The sequence below is a fragment of the Hippichthys cyanospilos genome, chromosome 8, assembly GCF_059441005.1.
Source record: "Hippichthys cyanospilos isolate Australia breed blue-spotted pipefish chromosome 8, RoL_Hcya_1.0, whole genome shotgun sequence".
Taxonomy (NCBI): domain Eukaryota; kingdom Metazoa; phylum Chordata; class Actinopteri; order Syngnathiformes; family Syngnathidae; genus Hippichthys; species Hippichthys cyanospilos.
Genome location: NC_142376.1, coordinates 4,954,391 through 4,974,937, shown reverse-complemented (window position 1 = coordinate 4,974,937; position 20,547 = coordinate 4,954,391). Strand labels below are relative to the sequence as shown.

The window sequence follows — 20,547 nt, the reverse complement described above, 5'->3', positions numbered from 1 at the left end:
CGACTGCTATCATTAGCTTGTCTGTTCATATTGTTGGCATGTTGTTTTGATGGCATAAACGGCTGCTGTTGTTAGCAACTGCCATTGATATGATTAGCTACACTGTTCAAATTGTTAGCATGTTATTTTGATGAATTTGATTGATTTAAAAGGCTGAGCTTAACAGGGGCCATTGCTAGCTAGTGTTATATTTAGTTGAAGCATTCTGTGCCCAACAAAAGTTTGTTTTAAACAGTATTTGATTCAGTATTTTTATCATAAATACAGTTGTTACCCAGTGTTTACTACCACTCATCCTCCCCTCTATTTGAAATGGTTCCAGTGGAGACCTGTCAATAGCAATAACATGGAGCAGGCCGGTGACTGCCAAGTAGTGGTGAACACTGCAGTTTTAATGCAATTTGTTTACTGCTGTGACAGGACTTTTTACTGCTGTTTAGGTGAGCTTCACGTGGGCTTTAAATCCAGTCCTATAAATCCCATGTTGCTGGATAGTGCATCATTTCCACACCAAATCCTGATGAGGACAGGTTGGAAATCGTCCCCGAGGGTCCTTGCTCTCTGTCTCACAGCTTTTGTGGCTGTAATCTGATGTGCAGTCGGTGTGCGTCCAAATCCCCTGGCGCTCCAATGCAACATGACTTTACACTTTTGCATGCCAGAAAAAGACAAATGGGATATGGCGTTGTTTTTTTTTTCTTTCTTTCTTTGTCTCCGTAACCTCCAGGTTAAGAGATTTTTGCTTTTGTACACATTTAGGTAAGTGATCATGCAATGGTACCTTGATTTATGAGTGCTCGGGCTACTAGCCATTGTGTGGTGGTTAAATAACTTCATTTATTCTAAATTTAAAGAGGTGGGCAATAAATCAAATGAAATAGATTTAAAAAAAAAAAAAACAACTACATCAGAATGCAGGATGCTTTAATGTAAACATGTTTACATTAGGTACAGTATTAACTAAGTAACTGATTTATATATATATATATATATATATATATATATATATATATATATATATATATAATTTAATAAATCAATTAGGTTTTTCAACTAGTACTTTCGTACCGAAGTAGCTTATTATTAAAGTACTAATATAACTATTTACATTGGGTACAAAAGTAACTTAAAGTAACATTATTTTAGTTTCTATTTTATTCAGTGCAAGACGTTTTTAGGCTTATTTTTTAGTCAAAAACTTAAAAATCGTAAAAATATGTCTTTGGAATTGAATGAGTTACTTATGAAGCCATTTTTAGCATTAAAAAAGTTATTTTTTTAGTCAAGAAAGAGTACCAGTCATTGAGTCCCAGCTAGTCTAAGACACTTTTTAAGCTTAACAGTTTAAAATATTTGAAAAAAATCTAAATAAATACCCGAATGTCTGGACTCTTTAAAACGTAAAATTACGTCTTTGGGATTGAAGGAGTTAACTCGATTGCGAATTTACGTTCCGCATACGATGAATACAAAGACATGCGTTTTTACTTGCCGTCGACTAAAGATGACATCACTCGCACTGAAGCCTCTGGTTCACGACCAATCACATTTTTTGTTCCATAAACCATGATGTCATTTACAGTCGACAGCAAGTAGAAAAATGTGTGTTTAAAGGTATTAATTTTATATGAATAATAATATTAAATATTAGAGAGAGAGAGATCAATAGATATAGATATATTTTTTTTTCAATATATGTCCCAAATATAATTCACAGGATTTTTTTTTAATAAATTAGACCTTGAAATGGTTATTGGTTTTATTTCTTGCATTAAAATCGAAAAAAAAAAAAGATTTTATTTTTTGGCCGTATCGCCCATCACTAATTAAAAAAGAAACATATCTCAAGTCACCTCTGCACAAGTAAATTAAGTAATGAGCTTGGTCAGAGTACAAATTAAATTTGTATGTGTCGCTGTGTTTGTGTGTTTTCCTTCAGTTTGGGCTGACCTTCAAAAATTTCTTTGCACGATTTGCATATTTTAATGATGGCCTGTTGAAAGTTTTCGTCGGCGCGAACTTTTCCAAGACTGATTGGAATTCCACCCCCAGTCGCCTCGGATAATATTTCATCATCATTTCCACGAGCTCACCGAGACTCGACTTCCCTACTGTTTGCTCGGCCAATTTCAATTGTTGATTTCCTGATTTGCTTATTGGGGGGGGGGGGGGGGGACGCGTAATATCGTCATTGATCAAAGCGAGTGGGCCTCATTATTGACTCTAATGCCGTCGGATGAAACCGAACGAGCTCCTGGCGCTAACGTCGTTAGAAGCGATCTCCAACTAAGATGAGAGCGCGTCGCCCCTCGTTGCGGGCTCCCACCAATCTTTTTGACTACTCAAGAAGTATTTTCAAAAATAGCGCTAAATGAACCATTGAACGTGCAAATGACTTGTACTGCTTCGTGATGCGTTTTTCGCAATTAAGTACAGTACAGTATTTTTTTTTAAATCCGGACATTCAGTCCCAGGTATTTGTCTTTTTTTTATTTTGTTATTTTTAGGTGATTAGCTAAAGAAGTGTCTAAAAAACAGCTCTCATACTAAATTAATTGTTATTTTCGCATGGAAACTTAACGTATTTTCTGTACTATAAGGCGCACGGGATTGTAAAGCACACCTTCAATAAATAACCAATTAAAAAAAAATGGTTTTCATATATAAGGCTCACCGCATTATAAGACGCATAGAATAGAAGCTACAGTAGTGGGTGCGGTTACATTATGCATCCACTAGATGGAGCTGCGCTAAAGGGAATGACAACAAAATAATCAGAAATTAAAAATGAAGATGATTTGTGGAGAGTACCGATTGAAGAATGGGGGGAAAAATAGCTCTTGATTACGTTAAAAAACTTGATTCAATTAAATGTCAAACTTCATTTTTTATTCAAATTGCAACCAAAAACCTTCAAATATATTGTTTTGTTTTTTCAAAAACAGTTTCTGGATTTATTTGACAAAATTGCACTTTCTTTGATAAAAACATGCATATTTAAAAAAAAAATCATTTTACAATTGTAAAAAATTGCCGTGACAATGTAAAAAATGACTTTTTTCGAATTTAACAATTTTGTTTCTAAAATTCATTCAACTTTTACTCTGTCACTACAACTTTATGAACGTGAAATTACACCTTTTCCACATATAACTTTATTTTTGTAATATTTCAACTTTTTCCTCATAGTGTCCTAACTTCATGCTTGTGTGGTTTTACAAATTTGACTTCATACCGCAACTTTATTTTTCTTGAAATTTTCCGATTTACGTCCCTGTAATATCGTGACCACTTAAAACTGACGTTTTCATTTATGACAATTTAGTTCATGAAATTAAATTGCAACTTTCTCCCCGGATTATTCCCATTTTATGAACGTAAAATGACACCTTTTCTTTTCAAAATAACTTGAGTTTGGAAATGTTTTAAAACTTTCTCCTCATAACGACTTTTCTGGTTTTAATTTCATAAACCGTATCTCGTTTAATTTTCTTAAAATTTCAGCTTTTCCTCCCCAATAGATTTAAGATAATAGTTGAATAATTGCAAAAGCAAAAAACGATATCACATAACAACGTTGCCGGTAACGAGATGCCCGCCAGCCGTGCGACACGGGAAATGATTTGAAATTGTGACGAGCGTGGCCAAATGATAGTGACACCGCCATTTTCAGTTCAAATGATGTAACGTTCGATCGGCGGCGGTTCTGATTATCCCCCCGGATGTGTTTATGACGCTCGATGTGGGGCCCATCAGCGAGCGAGCGAGAAACGGATGTGTCAGGTCATGATGTCCGAAGACTTACGCAAATTGGTGGCGTTGGGAGAATCAAAAGTTTGGAAACGCTTGACAAGTTTACGGAACTGACCAAAAAAGTACTTGTCAAAAGTTTGGAAAACCCCTTTTTTTTTTTTTTTTTTAATTCTTTTTTTTTTTTCAATATTTCAAAATTCCAGAAATTGATGTATATAAAAACTTCCCACTGCTTCAGATTGAGTTAACGTATTTTCCGTACTATAAGGTGCACCTAAAAGCCTTAATTTTTGTGGCGCCTTATCATGCGGTGCGCCTTGTACAGTGCATAAAATGCAAGTTTCCTTTTTTGGGGGATGAAAAAATAAAAAAATTCATCACCATGTCAATTCTTCCATTTTTACCCCTGTATTTCAGTTATATAGCTGTTTGAAATTTTGATATGCTATACAGTATATGCTTCAATATTGAAGCAATTTATATTTTGTAGAAGAAAGCACAATTTCATAAAATGAATCCAGAAACTGTTTTTAAACCCAAAAAAAAACATTATACTGTATTTTTTTGGGGGTTACAATTTGATTTCAAAAAGATTTGAATATAAATATTCAATTGAAACATAATTATTTTCTTTTAAACTCTTGATTGGCCCTGGCATTGATTGGTCTTTTAATGTAATCAACAGGTATTTTCCCCCATTCTTCATGTTTGATTGTCTTAATGTCCTTGACTGACATCTGATTGTTTTGCTCACATTCCCTTTAGCATAGCTCCATCTAGTGGCTGCATAACGCAAGCAAAGACACTACTGTAGCTTCTATTCTAGGCGCCTTATAATACAGTGCACCTTATAGTGCAGGATTGCGGCCCTTGAGGACTTATGTTTCGCCAAGAACCCCCGAGAAAAAACACGCGATAGGGGAGAAGCAAAAAAAAAACCCAAAAAAACAAGACTTGAGCCATTTCCCCAACGAGGGCCATAGTATAAGCCTGGAAAAAACTTCCACATGCCACATAGAAGTCACCGCAAATCTGGAGACATACATGTAGAAATCCAATGAGTGACTGATGAATCCATCGTTCCATTTTCTGAACCAATTATTTATGATGAAAAAAGTATGTTTTGAAATCACGATTGTCTTGTTACAGCCAACACAGCTAAGGTGTTCCTGGAGGTGCGCGATGAGAACGACCACCATCCTGTCTTCACCAGGAAGCTCTACATCGGCGGCGTGACGGAGGACACCAAGATCTTCAGCTCCGTACTCAAGATAGTGGTGAGGAAAATATACGATATGCCCCCCACTGTTGTAATGTTATAATGTTGATATTTGTGCAATGCAAAATCTGCAATATTGGTCTAGTCTTAAACTGCAATTTACTGCCCCCTGGTGGCCAAGGTGCACACATCAGTAAGAGCAGCACGATGGCAGTTGAAATGAAACACATTTGATCATTTGAATTTTTACTCATTTCAGTGGAGAAAAAAGGTGCACGTATATATTGCATTGATTTTGTAATATTTCATCTTTTAATCCTGCATTATCTAAGTTCAGACTCAAATTTTCAAAACGCGTCACTCTTTCTCTCTGCACGGTGCCGATCTGCATCCTTCCTTCCAATGTTATTATCTGGCGTGTTTGCGGCCTTCCGCGCGGTCCCCTCGTTCCTTCCCCTCTTCCATCAATAGCAAGGGGGGAAAAAGACGAGATTGCTGCTATTTATCAGTGTCACTTGCGACACGGCCGAGAATTGATGCCTGTGTTTGAGCTCAGTCGCCACTCGGATTTTGTGCCTGCGAGGTTTTTCTCCACTTTCACTTTCCATCACATTTAGTAGATGGACTAGCTTAATGGAGTGGAGGCTGCCTACGAATTGGAAGCTTCTTTTGAAGATGTTTTTAATCCATACTTTTTTTTCAACGCTCTTTCACTTAACCCTTGTGGCATTATGTTACAAATTATGGAAATTCCTTTGATTTTTTTTTTTTTTTTTATATCATAACAGCATAAATGGGAAAAAATTGAATTTCTAGCAGATGATTCAAATTTCAAAACGCGATGATTCTGATGTTTCAATGTGATTGCAGCTGAACGTGCGAGATTTTGTGTACAAAAATAATCATTGTCCAAATTTTGGACCATATGGAACCATTATAATTACAATTTTTACGATGCATTTTAATAGGTTTTAATAGGTTTTATGACATCGATTTCCCTGCGATTTTTGCAACATTCCGTTGAGCGGCGGTCAAACTATGTCAGCAAACAGAAAACTATTGACTTGTGTTTCACCTCGAGACAGTAGGTGGCGGTAGAGACCGCTTAGTCATCGTCACTTCACAGGCTACAGACAGACCATAGCATTTTTCAATTTTTATTCTGGGTGTTAATAAATGTAATCTACATACTCTATGTATGGATTGAACTGATTTCACTGAAAAAAATGGAGTGGTTGAAGGAAAACATAATAAATAATTAGAACACTTTAATTATGACGCCATTTATAAACTCAGGGAAAAAATGCAACGCGTAGTTTGCAAAGTGTGTGTGCACAAGGGCTAAATGAGCGATGGAAAAGATGCATGAGGAGAATTTAATCATAAGGGGGAAACTCGGGCTTCCGAGTAATCTATTACAAGAAGTCCCGTTGGAACAATCTGCGGCAGCCAGGTGGAACTGCGCGAGATGGAGATAACACAAGAGCCCGCGGCTGCGACTCTTCTTCCGTCAGCCACTTAATGTATCGCCTCGACACCTGCGTAGGGGAAAAAGCAATTATCTCCCCCATCACTCCAAGGCGTTCTTCTTTTTTGGTATGAAATGGCTTCAAGTTGTATTTGTTAATTATTCTTGTTTCGATTCGGCATCCCCTTCTCAATTAAGGCATCGTCGTACGATACCGCGGAATTAATAATCGGAGCGTTTGCCCCGTAAGTCTTCGGCTCATTGAATTAGTGCGCCCTCACAAATGGAATGCAATCCGTTCCGGGAGCTCCTTTGGCCTTCACAATTCCAATCAATTTTCGGCAGAATTAAAGCTTTCCAGGGGTTGAACTTTTTACCTCATTATGAAACTTTGAAGTGCGGGTAATGGAATGCGGAGAGGGGGAAAAAAGCGCGTAAAGACACCGAGATCATTTTCAATCACGGGAGGCAGAACTTCATGATGATAAGAAATCTTTGATACCACTTATTTCCAAACCGATACCGATCGTAGTACTCACCGATAACAATACAAAGTACGGTTACCGTTGGTGACTTTGTCGCACAAAATTTCCCCCAAATAAACAATGACATTTTGATTTAACCCTTTAACTCCCGTCGGGACGATGCGTCCCTCGGATTTAGAAAAAATGGCAGTGGAATGGTCGAAATTATGACTAGAAATTGCATCCCAGTGGTTCATTACATACCTATCTAACGATTCTAGTGGCATTTAGCAACTTTTACCTACACAACAATTCCTGTGAATTAAGGATCTAGTAACGATCTAAATATATTGATAATATGTGCTTTATATGTGCGTTACTATAATAACATGGGTCAACCTACAATGGAAAAAGTTATTATCATAATTGAAAATCCGTCATAAAATGATGCCAAACTCCGATGTAAGGAGGGAACATGGTATTATTTTAAAACAATACATACAATTTAAATAACAAAAAAAAATCAGATCCGTTACACAGTGTACAATTAAATTAAAATTCAATTCCTTGTCTAACTGAAACTGTAAATGAAGTTACAATTTAAATTGCCATTATACAGTGTTATAAAGTGTTATATTGCCCATAGGTCCAATAAGTCAATTAAAGTTATTTTTAAGCTTACAATTGAATTTTTTGAATGGTTTAACACATGAAGAAAATAATAAGTTGATTTTATTGATGTATTCATTAATTCCAGGCTACAGATCAAGACACGGGCAATTTTAGCGCAATGGCGTACCGTCTCATCATCCCGCCGACGGCAGAAGGCCAGGACAGCTTCGTTATCGAGACGTACACCGGCGTCATCAAATCGGCCATCATGTTCCGGAACATGCGGCGGTCTTACTTCAGTTTTGAGGTCATCGCCACTGACGACTACGGCGAGGGTCTGAGCAGCAGCGCTGACGTGGTGGTGAGTCTCCACCTTGAGAAATACTTCATGCATTTGCTCATATAGCTTTTGGTTTCATCACGACATGGGTCACAATATTCCTTTATACTGACGAGCAAAACTCAACATATATAGGCAAACAAAAATTAGCTAATGCGTATAAACCCCCAAATAAAACCATTAAAATTGTATATACATATTAAAATTAGTACAGTAAGTGCTACATGTATATGATATATGTTATTATTATATATTGTATGTAATATACATCTTAAATAAAAAATATAAAGGAAAAATTATATTTTATTTACCTTTGTGTGATGTTGACTTGAGCTACTTATGGCCATAATCCCTAGCAAGGCTAGCATAGCCTAGCCTAGCTTTGTATTTCTTGATTATCTCCTGCTTCTTTTCCATAGTAATCATTTTCTACTTCTCCCTTTAACATTACTAGCAATTTCCGGACCCATGGCTAGCAAATTAAAGTTTGAATTAAGCACGAAAATGCACAATAAATAAGATATTGTAAGCACTCACACGAGATCAAGTCTTGAGGGTGTTAGCATCTTAATGACACCGTGACATCGCCCAATAGCAGATCAGCATGTTAGTGAAGCGTTTCAGCGCAGGCAGTTTGACGCCAACGGAGAATAAGAGCAATTACCTAAAATCGCCTGAAGAGGGAGGCAAAACAACATAAACACAGCCAGCCCCACAGGTCATGGCAGTCGTTGATGCCCTTAAACGTGAAAAAACGTAAGCCAGTGACGCCGTAACCCCGGGGGTGGCTGTAGTAAACATCTATAACCGAAAATAACAGAAAACTCTACAAAACCAGAGAACATAACACAAACAAAAAGCAAAAATATAATTTTTTAAATCACCAAGTGGTCCAATTCTATTGCCCTATACCCAAATATCAATTGGTCCTAAAAAATACAATGAATACAAAGTAAAAAAAAAAAGTTATAATAATCTACTTTCTTAGGTCGAATGGAGACAACTCAAAAGCACTTAACCTCATTTTTTTTCGGCTACTTCACTATTTTTGACAAATTGGTCTATGCCAATGGATGTTCTGCCAACATTCCTCTTCTCAGTTTGAACTTGCTTAGCTGTAAACCACTTGACATTTCAAAAATATGTTGCTTTGGCTTCCTTTTATCTCGGCAGCGCTAGCTTCTATAGAAACTTCTCTATTTCTATAGATTAGACTTAATGCGCCTTGTCTGGGCTGGAAAAGCTCAAACAAAGAACATTCCACCTGCTGTTTTGCGTTAAGGTCAGCGGGACAATCTGCGCCGTGCATGGGATGAAATAATAGGCACAGGAAAATTGTCTGTTTGGCTTTCTTTCAAACCCTGTGTGCACTTTTCCTCAATAATCTCACACGCCGCATCACGCTATTCTTTGCCCCAGTTCCCAGACATACTTTTTTTTTTTTTTTTTTCCGACACAACGCATCAGGCTAACGAGCTCCTAACAAGGCAGAATGTGGGGAAAAAGCTAGCGAGAAGCTGCTTGGAAATCGAGCAAGAGATTTCGTAGTTAGTCTTTTAATTTATTTGTGAATTTTTGTTGTTGTTTTGCTTACCACAGGCTGTTGTACTTATTTGTAACCGTTCGTCGTCTGAGGCGCTTGTTCTTATTAGTGTTGCGGAGGAGCTCTCAGAATTAAATTTTGGGTGCAAGGGAGGGAAAATCCTGGACCGCTCGATATTACGAGGCGGCAATTTGAGGGTGCATGATATTGTGAACTTTTTTTTGACATTTCCATGTTTTTTTGTTTTTTTTTACTGTGACCTGGCAGGTGTCTGTGGTCAACGCATTGGACATGCAAGTTATTGTGTCAACCGTCCCGCCCACTTTGGTGGAAGAGAATAGGGAGCAGCTCATAAGGTAAGGATGCATTTTTGTGTTCATTTTCTATATGCGCTGATTTCCATACATTTAGGTGTACAACGGGGAATTATCTAATTTCACTTACCTGGTTCTGCCATATTTACAATATTGTGTTGAGGTTTGGGGAATAACTACAAGAAGTCATTAAACTTGTAGTCATTAATCATTTGATAAAAATGAGACAAAGGACCATTCTTAAGGTAAGATATTAAGTAATGCACTGATTTCTGTTGGTCTACTCCAAAATGTTGTGTTCACTCATATGACCCCCGACCCCAGGGAAAAGGCTTTATTTTTGCCATGTGAAGTGCAATTGCAATAAAATAATGACTAGCGATTTTGTTATTTTTTTCGGTTTTGGACTAACCTGTAACCTGTATAAACATTGTTAAAAAAAAACAAAAAACAGTTAAGAGTTGTTGTAAGTTCATTTATATAGATTTTTTTTCTTCTGTTAATGTTAAAAAAGATATCGTTTTGGGTATACTTAGCAAATTTTATAAAAATCTGACTTATGATCAGCGCGGCGAGTGAGGGAATTCTGAAATGTTTTTTTTTTTTTCCTTTGCTCTTCCGCCTGAAGTTTAAAGCTATAGGCTAATCTCGTTCATTGCTAGCCTCAACCGAATCATAGCAACAATGAGGAACAAGAGCGATGACACAAATTGTTCGATTATTGTCCGATAACGCTAAAGATTAAAATTATGATCTTACGGCTATTTATGACCAACACCACACATCTAGCACGTACAAAATTATGAAATTATCTTACATAAACAGATATACTCAGAAGCTATGACAAACAAAAACCAAATTCTCATATGGCATATGTGACATTTTGTATCGGCAAAAAATATGTATGCTAGATCTTTACACAAAACGCAATAAGTCATCAAACTCACCTTTATAATAAATGGGTAAAATTTAATATATTTTTCTAATAGATTGGTAAAATCCATTTTTGAATGTTCCGAACTCCTGTTTTGTGGCTCGGCTAGTGCATATAGCTCAACTTTCTCGAGTTGACTTTGTTTTTCAGAATAATTCAACGCCGCCTCCAGTAGTGACACCAAACTATTATCACACTAATGACATGAATTATAAATTCAAATTGCATTGTGACTTAATCACTACCCTAATTTTACAAGAAGCAAAGTTACCGCGTAACAAGTTAGCGAAAGAAACACAAATATCATTTGCCGGATGCATCATCATAACGCCACATCCGCCCATATCCAATCGGTATTTTATTTTCCGGAACATTTGCTTGCCCTCCGGTGCGACTTCCATTTAATTGTTTTCCCTGTTTGAAAAGACACCCCCAATCCCACCCCCTCCGAAAAAATGAATCTCACCCTCTCCATCAGTTCTACCCACAAAGATACGAGCCGTATTAGTTTTAAGGTGATGACTAATTCCGCATATAAATTTGACTCTGGAAAAAATGACTGGAAATAACACCGACTCACCAAACAAACTCTTCTTGACTCTTCTTAAAGAAATATCAATCAGGCGAGCGAAGGTTTTGGTCCATGACCCGGTTGAGTGGATAATACAGTCTCTTCCGTCCCTGTCCAAATTAATTAATGAGAGCCATTCGGCGAAGCATCCGTTGGCTGCTCGGGAGACTCGCAGTTTTGGCCTAATGAGGCTATTTGAAAGGCAAATCGGTGTTAATAGTTGATTCCAAAGATCTCACCGCGTCGGCCTTGTTCTTTTTCCTTTGTCCGGATGCTCGCGCGGTTTATCAGCGTTGGCAAAGACCAGTTGCGAGAAGCTTCGAATTTCCTCCCTAAAAAGTCAACACCCTAATCGTAGCAGGGTCACTGCCAAATTTGCTGGATAGGCCGTGCCAGGAACGGTTAAATTGATCGGGAAGCTAATGGCGGTTTGATGAACTTTGGAATTACTTGATTGCTTTTTGATTGCATTCTGGCATTTTTAGTATCTTGGAGCGGCACGTCCAAGACCAGATCCCCGGCGCCAAGGTGATCGTGGAGGCCATCGGGCCGAGGCGCCACGGCGACGGCTTCGAGCTGGAGGACTACAGCAAATCGGACCTGATGGTGTACGCCATCGACCCGCTTACAAACAGGGCCATTTCGCGCCAGGAGCTTTTCAAGTAAGCCGGCTGAGTGTATTTATGCCCCTTTTGCATTTCGGTTATGGTCTTGTTTTAACCTTTCTGACAAGATTCATGCTTGCCTTGCTTTTTTCACCAGTAAGCCTTTTTTAATTTGTTAATCTACACACCTGCCGTTCCATGGCTGAGGCCAACTTCTAATATTGTTCAAAACATTTGCCTGTTCATGGACAGCACTGTTGCAGTACATGCATTCCACAAGTTGACAAACATAATTTTCCATGATATTTCCGTTTAAAATCACTGTCACTCAACTGTAACAACCTAATCCAAAAATAAGGTTTATGATCATTTGGATATTGTGTTCTCCTACGAGGTCCATCTATCACACAGGAATTAGTAGGGGAAAACAATGATAAATGTTGTGTAACAAAATCATGTTATTATTTTTCATGTTATAATTTGTCCTTAGTGCATTAGTTTCAGGTCGGGTTTCTAAATGGCTCTCAATTTTTCCCCTGAAAACAAGCAATGACAGTAATTCATTTATTTTTGACATTAATGCAGCTCTCTCGATAGAATTTTCCTCCCTGCTAATGACTGTCATTTGCTATATTTCAAACCCGTAATATAGTCCAGCAAAAATATCGGCCCCATTATTTTTCTTCTCTCACTGCTACTGTTTTATAATAAAACCAGCAATATATTTCCGTTGTTTTCTTAGTGTATCAGTCAAAAGATTGGCCCAGTGTTCCCAGCGTCTGTGTGGCACAGCGTGATTGTGTGTGTGTGTGTCTTTTTTTGTTTGTTTTTTTTTGGGACCACGCTTGCATTCTAGCAGAGCAAACAGAAAGTGTTTACAAGACATTTTTGTGCCTATCAGGGGAAAACAGGTCCTTGGTTGGCAGTTGGAGACAGTGTTGAGCTCGAACTTTTTTTTTTTTTTTCATTTACAGTGCATACTGTAGAGCTTCTGCCGGAATCAGGAACAGGTTTTTCAAATCCAGGATTCATGACATTGAAAAGCAAACTTAAATATCTGCAAATTTCAGGATGTAATTATCATAAAGATGAACATATGGGAAAATACATATAAAATACAATGAACTGAAACAGATTTACTGTATGAAAAGGTCCTCAATCCTTTTTAAATAATATGCAAAAGTTTAAAAAACAGAGTTTAGCTTTGATGAATATGATATGTCACTTTGAATATTATAATACCTCAGACGGGAGATGAGTTAATAACCTTCATCTGCACTCATTTATTCACCTTTCGAAAAACCCAAAAGATGCTAACTGACTGTGGCAGCGTATTCACCCTGCTGTCACACGTTGGATATTCTTCCAAATAACTCGGGGAGACCGATATAAAAGGCTCGTTTTATTTTACGACATCACCGGGGTAAATCTCGCAAGGAAATGAACTGAGATTACGACATATGTGAAATGATCGGTGACACTCACAGCAAATTTTTGGGGTGGTGGGGGCACTGATATATATGTATACAGGGAGTCCTCGGGTATATATATATATATATAATATATATATATATATATATATGAATATGTATATATATATATATATGAATATGTATATATATATATATATATATATATATATATATTTTTTTTATAAATATATTTTTATATTTATATATATATATATATATATATATATATATATATATATATATAGCTAGGTTGCTATATATTTGCTATTACGCTAATAGTACGAATACTGTGAGAACAAAACACATGGTTACAGTAGCATCCTGCCTCCATGGATTCCTTGCAAATATCTTATGTAATATTTACGTGCACGGTATTCATTACAGGTTCCTGGACGGCAACGTTCTGGAAATCAACAAGGAGTTCCAGCCTTACCTGGGCGAGGGTGGCCGAATTCTGGAGATCCGCTCGCCTGACATCGTGGCGAGCGTGAAGAAAGCCGCCCAAGCCGTGGGCTACACGGAGGGGGCTCTCCTCGCGCTCGCTATCATCATCATCCTCTGCTGCATCCCCGCCATCCTCATCGTCATGGTTACTTACAAGCAGTGAGTACAACGCGTACCGGTTATAAATAATAGAAACAACGTTCAGATCAAGCTCTATTTGCTCGGTGGTTCGTTGTTTTTTTTTTTTTTTTGGGTCATTATACATGCTGACTGCACACTGCTGGCCTCATCTTCACAATGTCGCTTTGGGAAAGCAAATTAATTAACGCTCATTTGTAATGAATACCTACAGTCGGTTGTGACGGTCGCAGCGCGTCGTCACGCCACTTAATCATGTCGCCCCCACACAGTTGCACACAAACAGCATGGCCCGCTTGAATGTGCAAATCACGAAGAAATATCGGGATGAATATACATGAAGTTTTGGAGTCGTATATTTAAAAATGTTTGAAAGAAAACGCCATGTTATGTCATGGACATAATTCAAATGTAGTTCTCACACATGTCACCGACACGCTCTCATAGAAACGCGTTACGTACAATAATTAGACATTGGTTGCCTGCCACCATTTTTTGTTTATTTTAACGATGAATCAAACTCATGGCAAATGATATAACATGTTTTGTTCCCCCCCCCTACTTCTGTCAACCTCCTCTCTCTCCTCTCTTCCGGCCATCCTCGAAACCAGGTTCAAGGAGTAAGTAATTTTTTCCATTCATAATTTTTCAAGTTCATTTGTTTATTCTAGAGCTAAAAAAAGATCAAGTGTTCTGAATTAATCATTAGCTTATAAGAGCTTGAGATTTGCACAAAATACACACAGTGGTATCGGGATAATGTACGGGTTAGCAGGTTAGTGTTTCGCCAAGTACTTTATTTTCAAGCATAAAATCCCATTAGTTTCGAACGGTAAATCAACATAATATCAACTGAGCTTCCTGATTAATGTTAATACCTACGCACTAATATGCTTTTTAATATCGAATGTGTTTGCTAGGATAGCATTTATTTTGGTGATGGGATTGTTTATGCTTTCATAGGCGACAAGCGGAGTGCGCCAAAACCGCCAGGATTCAAATGGCTTTGCCGCCAGGAGGCAAGGCACCACCCACCAGCGCCGTGGGGGCCAACCTTTACGAAGAGCTCGGCGATAGCAGCATGTGAGTCACACCTGACACCCATTTTTAAAGCATATCCCATCAGGTCGTATATACAACCACGCCCAAGCGCTAATGGGCTCTCATTAACTCAAAACAAGTGACGAATTAAGCTCTCACTTTTGCTATTTTAACGTTGTCTCATCTTCTCAGGCTCACCTACATTACCTCATATAAGTAGATTTAATGTTTTTTTTCCTTTCTACTGATTACAGACATTATCTATCTATCTATCTATCTATCTATCTATCTATCTATCTATCTATCTATCTATCTATCTATCTATCTATCTATCTATCTATCTATCTATCTATCTATCTATCTATCTATCTATCTATCTATCTATCTAACATGCTTAGCTAGCTAGCTAGAAAGCTAGCTAAACATCTATCTATCTATCTATCTATCTATCTATCTATCTATCTATCTATCTATCTATCTATCTATCTATCTATCTATCTATCTATCTATCTATCTATCTATCTATCTATCTATCTATCTATCTATCTATCGAGCTTTCTATCTATCTATCTATCTATCTATCTATCTATCTATCTATCTATCTATCTATCTATCTATCTATCTATCTATCTATCTATCTATCTATCTATCTATCTATCTATCAAGCTAGCTATCTATCTAGCTATCTATCTAGCTATCAAGCAAAAATAGCTAGCTAACTAGCTAGCTCTCAGGTAACTAACTTTCTCGCTAATTTAATTCATACATTAGATGGATATAACTAGCTAGCTAGCTAAAAAAATGTGCATTAGATGGCTCATCTAGGTAGCTATTCGAAACATATTTTGTACGTTTGCTAGCTAATTCGAGCTAGCTGTGTTGTGCGTGGCTCCAGCAAATTTGAATGAATCTTCACCACTTATTTTGCTAATATTATAATAAACTGTGTGGCTACATATGATTGTGTTTTCTTAGCTTATAATATTAGCAAAATAAGTGGTGAAGGTTCATTCAGATTTGCTGCAGCAGCCTCATACAAGTTTGTTGTTTCATTTTCACATTAAGCCCTACGCTCTGCTCGTTAGTTTGCTGCCTCTCTGGCCAGTTCTGCTCAACTCCCCGGGATTCAAACTTTTGGATGTGTGACATCTCTTGGTAGTTGTCAGACTAAGCGGTATATATGTCCATTGTTAAGAAACAGAATGAGAAAAAGCCTTACGATGCATTTTTCCACTTTGGTCCGGTCCAACATTTTAAGCATCGCAATAATGTCAACTGTCACCAGTGGTCCCGAGGCTCCATCACCTTTGTGTTACCTCATATGGCTCCTCATACCGTGTACCGAAAAGACATCCAGCCTCTCCCTCTGTCGCCTTACTGTCTGCTTTCTGTCCTTGCCGTCATGTCTTTTCCCTCTGTCTCTCTGGATTCAGACTGCAGTAAGTAATCTCCACATCAAAAATTCACAAAACCTATCACAGGAGCCTAGATTCCCCTTGTAGCTGATAGCTTTCAGGTATGCTTTTGATTAGTGTGACCTTTAATAACATGAACCCGGAGAGAAAGCCTTTTATCCAACGTATCCAAACGATTCTCCTCGAGCCTCTGCTTCATCTCGTCCTATCCTCGCACCTCGCAGTGTTTTGGGCAATGGCACTGCATCCTTCAAGTATGGAATGATGTAGGTTTTGCCGCAGATCCTCTGACAATGCGGAGGCGTTACGAGCAGGAATTTTTGATATGTTACTGATACCCAATGGAAATAGAGGTAATCCATTGCACAGTTTAATTTTCTGATCATTTTTTAAGTTTGTGTTGGTAATTGTGATGTGATGTTAATCTAAAGTTATAGCCGTGTACTAATACAAAAACAAGAAATATGTATACTCCGACAGAATGATCACCATGTGTGCTATCATAGGAATTGGATTACAGCTCTGTAACTTAATAAAGAAATACTGAATATTTGGTACATTAAGATACATGTACCATGTAAAATTTAAACAAATTATTGTTCTTATTCCGTTTTAAGCTTAGCAAGTCACTGTGTCCCATCACTAGTGAGCTATTTTTAGAACAGAAAGAGAAAAAAACAGATGTGCATCTAATTATCTTCAAAGAGACGGCGCATTGACTCATTATTGCAAGTAGCAAATTTTGCCCTCTTTAGATGTAAAAACAAAAAGCTCATTAATGACAAACAGCATTGTTTCCTTGATTTTATTTAACAATGTTAAACTGTCAAACCGGTCATCAACCCATTCCTGTCCATCTTAGAAACGTGATATTTTATTTTATCTCAGATTAGTCGAGTAGTCTCAACCTTCAGTCACCCAGGAATCAAGCACTAGCTTTTTCCTTCTTCCTTTTTCCTAAGCTTTTCCCTCCCTGAAGACATCACTGTCAATTGTTTTCAAGTCTTTATTTTTCCTTCTTCTGCACCACCCTCTCTGGACCAGGGCTAAAAAGTCTGTCATTGAGGAGGCTGACCACCAAAGGATTCTTAGTACCTTTGCCTGTCGCGCCCTTGCAGCCCACAGCAACGGAGCGCTCCGTGTCAACCTACCCAAATCGGAGAGCAACGTGACCTTCCTCTCTGACCGCAACCCTCTCACCACCCACAACCCTGTGTACAATCACAATAGTCACCTCGGCAGCCCTGACATCTACGCAGGAAGAAAACGCCCTCACAGAAATCGATGCTCCTTTTCTGCTCCTTATTCTGAATGGTCAGGGTGCGCCTGGACAATGCCAGCTCGCATTCACGCAGAGACGAACGAAGCACCTCGGAGGCAAGCGCTCATGGACCCGTCCGACTGGGAGCTGCGGATGCTCCAAAGTGCCATGAGACACGGGCGACAAACGGAGGGTTCCGGCCTCCGCCCGTCGAGCGGAAGCTTTGAAACTAAAATGTCAGTCCGCGAGCAAGCCAGGCAGTTTGAGCAGCAGGCCCTCCTGCAGAATAGCCAAGGCTCGCTCTCCCCAATCCTCGTCAGGGACCAAGAGGGCACAGATGTACTGGAGGTGTCCTCAGATACCCTCCTGTCACTTATGGACTTGCCCTCATCCTTCGGCAGGGACATACCCCCAAATATTATCGTCACCCAGGGAGACGAGACCTGGTCACTCTCTAACCAGAAATCCACTCCACCTCTCCTCAGGAAGTTCAGCTCCAGCATCTCTAATTACATGATGGCGCAGCCGTGTGAGATCCACGTGGAGATCATACCTGACCCGCCGGAAAATCCGCCGCCTCCTGTTCCGGAGCGGCCAAAAACTCCACCCTCGCCCCCCGTTTCCCTGAGTCCCGATCCGCCTTCATTTCCACCTTCACCCCCTCCACCCTCGACCCCTGATGTTCAGAAACAGGACACTACCAATCAGACCTCGCCTCCCCGCCGAGCCTCTGTTTCTTCCCCCGCTCACAAAGAGTTTGTCCCCCCGCCTCCCCCGCCTCTCCCTCCCCCACCGTCACCCTCCATCGACCAGACTCGCCCGGTCGTGCAGTTCGTCCCGACGTCTTTACCGCCCGTGTCCTCGCTCCGACCCGTTTCGGAACGCAAGCTCCACTCCCCCTCCGTGGCGTCGCGGGCCGAGACGGGAAATCGCGAACTCAAAGGGATCCTCAAAAACCTCCCGAATCTCGCAGACATCGAGAGATCCGTTGCCAACCTGTACAGCCAAGTCGACAAAAATTGCAAGGTGCCCAAGTTGAACAAGAAACCGCAAGCGACTGCGGAATCAGAGGCTGCTGACAAACGGCAAGACTGTGATCTCAGCGGTGAGCCGAGCACGCCAAAGCCCAACAGTCGCAGCTCTGCCGTTCAAATCTGCTCAAGCGTGAACGGTGCTGAAAGCCAACCAAACGCGACGGCCGAGCTTCGCGGCTCAGACGTTGCCGAGCTCAGCGAACCCTCTTCCTCGCAAACCACAGTCTTCTGACACTCCCTCTCACCGTATTCGCGTTGTTTTCCATTTTTCCATTTCCGCTCTTTGTTTTCTTCTTCTCTTCTTTCTGAATTGTGCACTTTTGGTAGTTTTGTATCACGTTGACATTTTTGATTGTGTAGGGTTCTCCCAAAGATAAGCAGTGCTTTTTTTTTTTTGCTTTTTTTACTCGCTATGTTGTTGAAAGCCGCCATCTGCCAAAGAAAGTGTACTCAGCTTTGCCATATTTGATTGTACGATGCTTTTATAGGCCTGCTTTGCTCCATAAAATATTATAACAGATGTCTTCAGTCAAATTGCAGTTTTTGAAGAAGAGATACTGTACTTTGTAGCATTATGCATAAAAGGTGGACAATAGTTGCTTTCAGCGGAAGGACACTTATGAAAAGGAGATGCGGACCGTCAGAATTTTAAAAACACCTTCACACTCACATGTTGTCGTACTCCTAACGAGATTAAAAAAATTCAAGATTTTAACTCTTGAAGATACACAGATCTGAAATGAAAGTTACTCTAGGCCATGAAGTATCATAAAAGCAATTATTTGCTTAATTTTGACCCAACTGTTTTTAAGTGTGAGAAAACTCTAAAACGTGCAAAGCTGTACAAAATGTGCCCACTATGATGAATCCAAACGATAAAATTCTGTTTTGATTAACATTTTCTGTCTACCAAATAATTCCATCATAATTTATTGATAATGTTGATGACTTGAGTATTAATTGACAATCCAGCGTTTCTTTTTTGTTTATAACTGAAAAAACGGAATTAGAGAATGTTTCAAATTTTCTCACTGGTACTGTAAATATACTATCCCCACCATTTAACTCATTCATTGCCAGACCACATACAATGGATTTTTAGCATATATCACCGCCAATTGCAGAGAATTAGTTCTTATTTATTTCCAGTCCATTAACTCTTTCAGTGCCACGGATGAGAATACTCGTCTTGTTAAATAGTTATAACAATAATAAATTATTAAATTCTCATGAAATATGTTTTTTTACGGGGGGGGGGTAGCTGACACCCTTGACTAATGATTACCTAATATAAGCCAATTGAGCACTGCAGTGATAACTGTGACCATCGGATGGCAGTATTTCCACACATACAATGTCGGTATTACCTACATGCAGTTCAAAATAAGGAATGGAAATTAATCTTCCGAATGATACCACCCATATTTACGTCGATATAGCACACAGGCTTTGAAAAATGAGTAAAAATGCTAAATATACTGGCCTTCTAGAGGTTTCCTTTTTCCGATAACGCTTGACACTAAAAGAGTATTAAATCAATATTTATGTACACTAACAACATTAATCTCCAGATACTTAAGTAGTAGATCGATACTTAAGTATCTGGGATTGAAAATCCAGACTCTTAAAAAAAAAAATGTGAAAATACGTCCCTGGCATTGAATGAGTTAAAATGCAATCTTTAACATTTGTAGCTGTCAATGGCGGTGAATGAGTTAAGCATAAATATGAAAGAAAAAATAATGACAAACCTATTCTGAGGCTTTAAACTTTAAGGGTATACAGTACCCACATTCGTTTTTTTTGTGTTTTTTTTTAATTTATGATGATTAGATCTGGATAATCATGATGATTGCAGATGAGAATGCAGTTCCTGTCTGCAAAGGCGAAATTAGCCGGAAGGGAATATTATTATTTCA

At 38.8% G+C, this 20,547-nt stretch overlaps 2 protein-coding genes across 5 annotated transcripts in view; both read left to right on the top strand.

Annotated features, from left to right (window-relative positions):
• The window catches only part of LOC148419908 (protocadherin-15-like), a 226,850-nt gene that overhangs the window by 197,087 nt on the left and 9,216 nt on the right, over window positions 1-20,547 (top strand). For 3 of the 4 annotated variants that reach the window (XM_088421419.1, XM_088421420.1, XM_088421418.1), the window contains 5 exons: window positions 4,903-5,030; window positions 7,662-7,877; window positions 9,667-9,755; window positions 11,704-11,880; window positions 13,680-13,902. In XM_088421419.1, coding sequence (XP_088277545.1) covers window positions 4,903-5,030; window positions 7,662-7,877; window positions 9,667-9,755; window positions 11,704-11,880; window positions 13,680-13,902 — 833 coding nt within the window. Of the gene's footprint in view, window positions 1-4,902; window positions 5,031-7,661; window positions 7,878-9,666; window positions 9,756-11,703; window positions 11,881-13,679; window positions 13,903-14,488; window positions 14,498-14,840; window positions 14,961-20,547 lie in introns of those variants that run through there. The other variant, XM_088421421.1, reaches the window with a different exon arrangement.
• On the top strand, window positions 15,731-19,148 carry LOC148419909 (protocadherin-15-like). The gene is made up of 3 exons (XM_088421933.1): window positions 15,731-15,743; window positions 16,204-16,357; window positions 17,378-19,148. Exons 1-3 carry the CDS (start codon window positions 15,731-15,733, stop codon window positions 18,858-18,860), a joined length of 1,650 nt encoding a protein of 549 aa, XP_088278059.1. The 3' UTR covers window positions 18,861-19,148.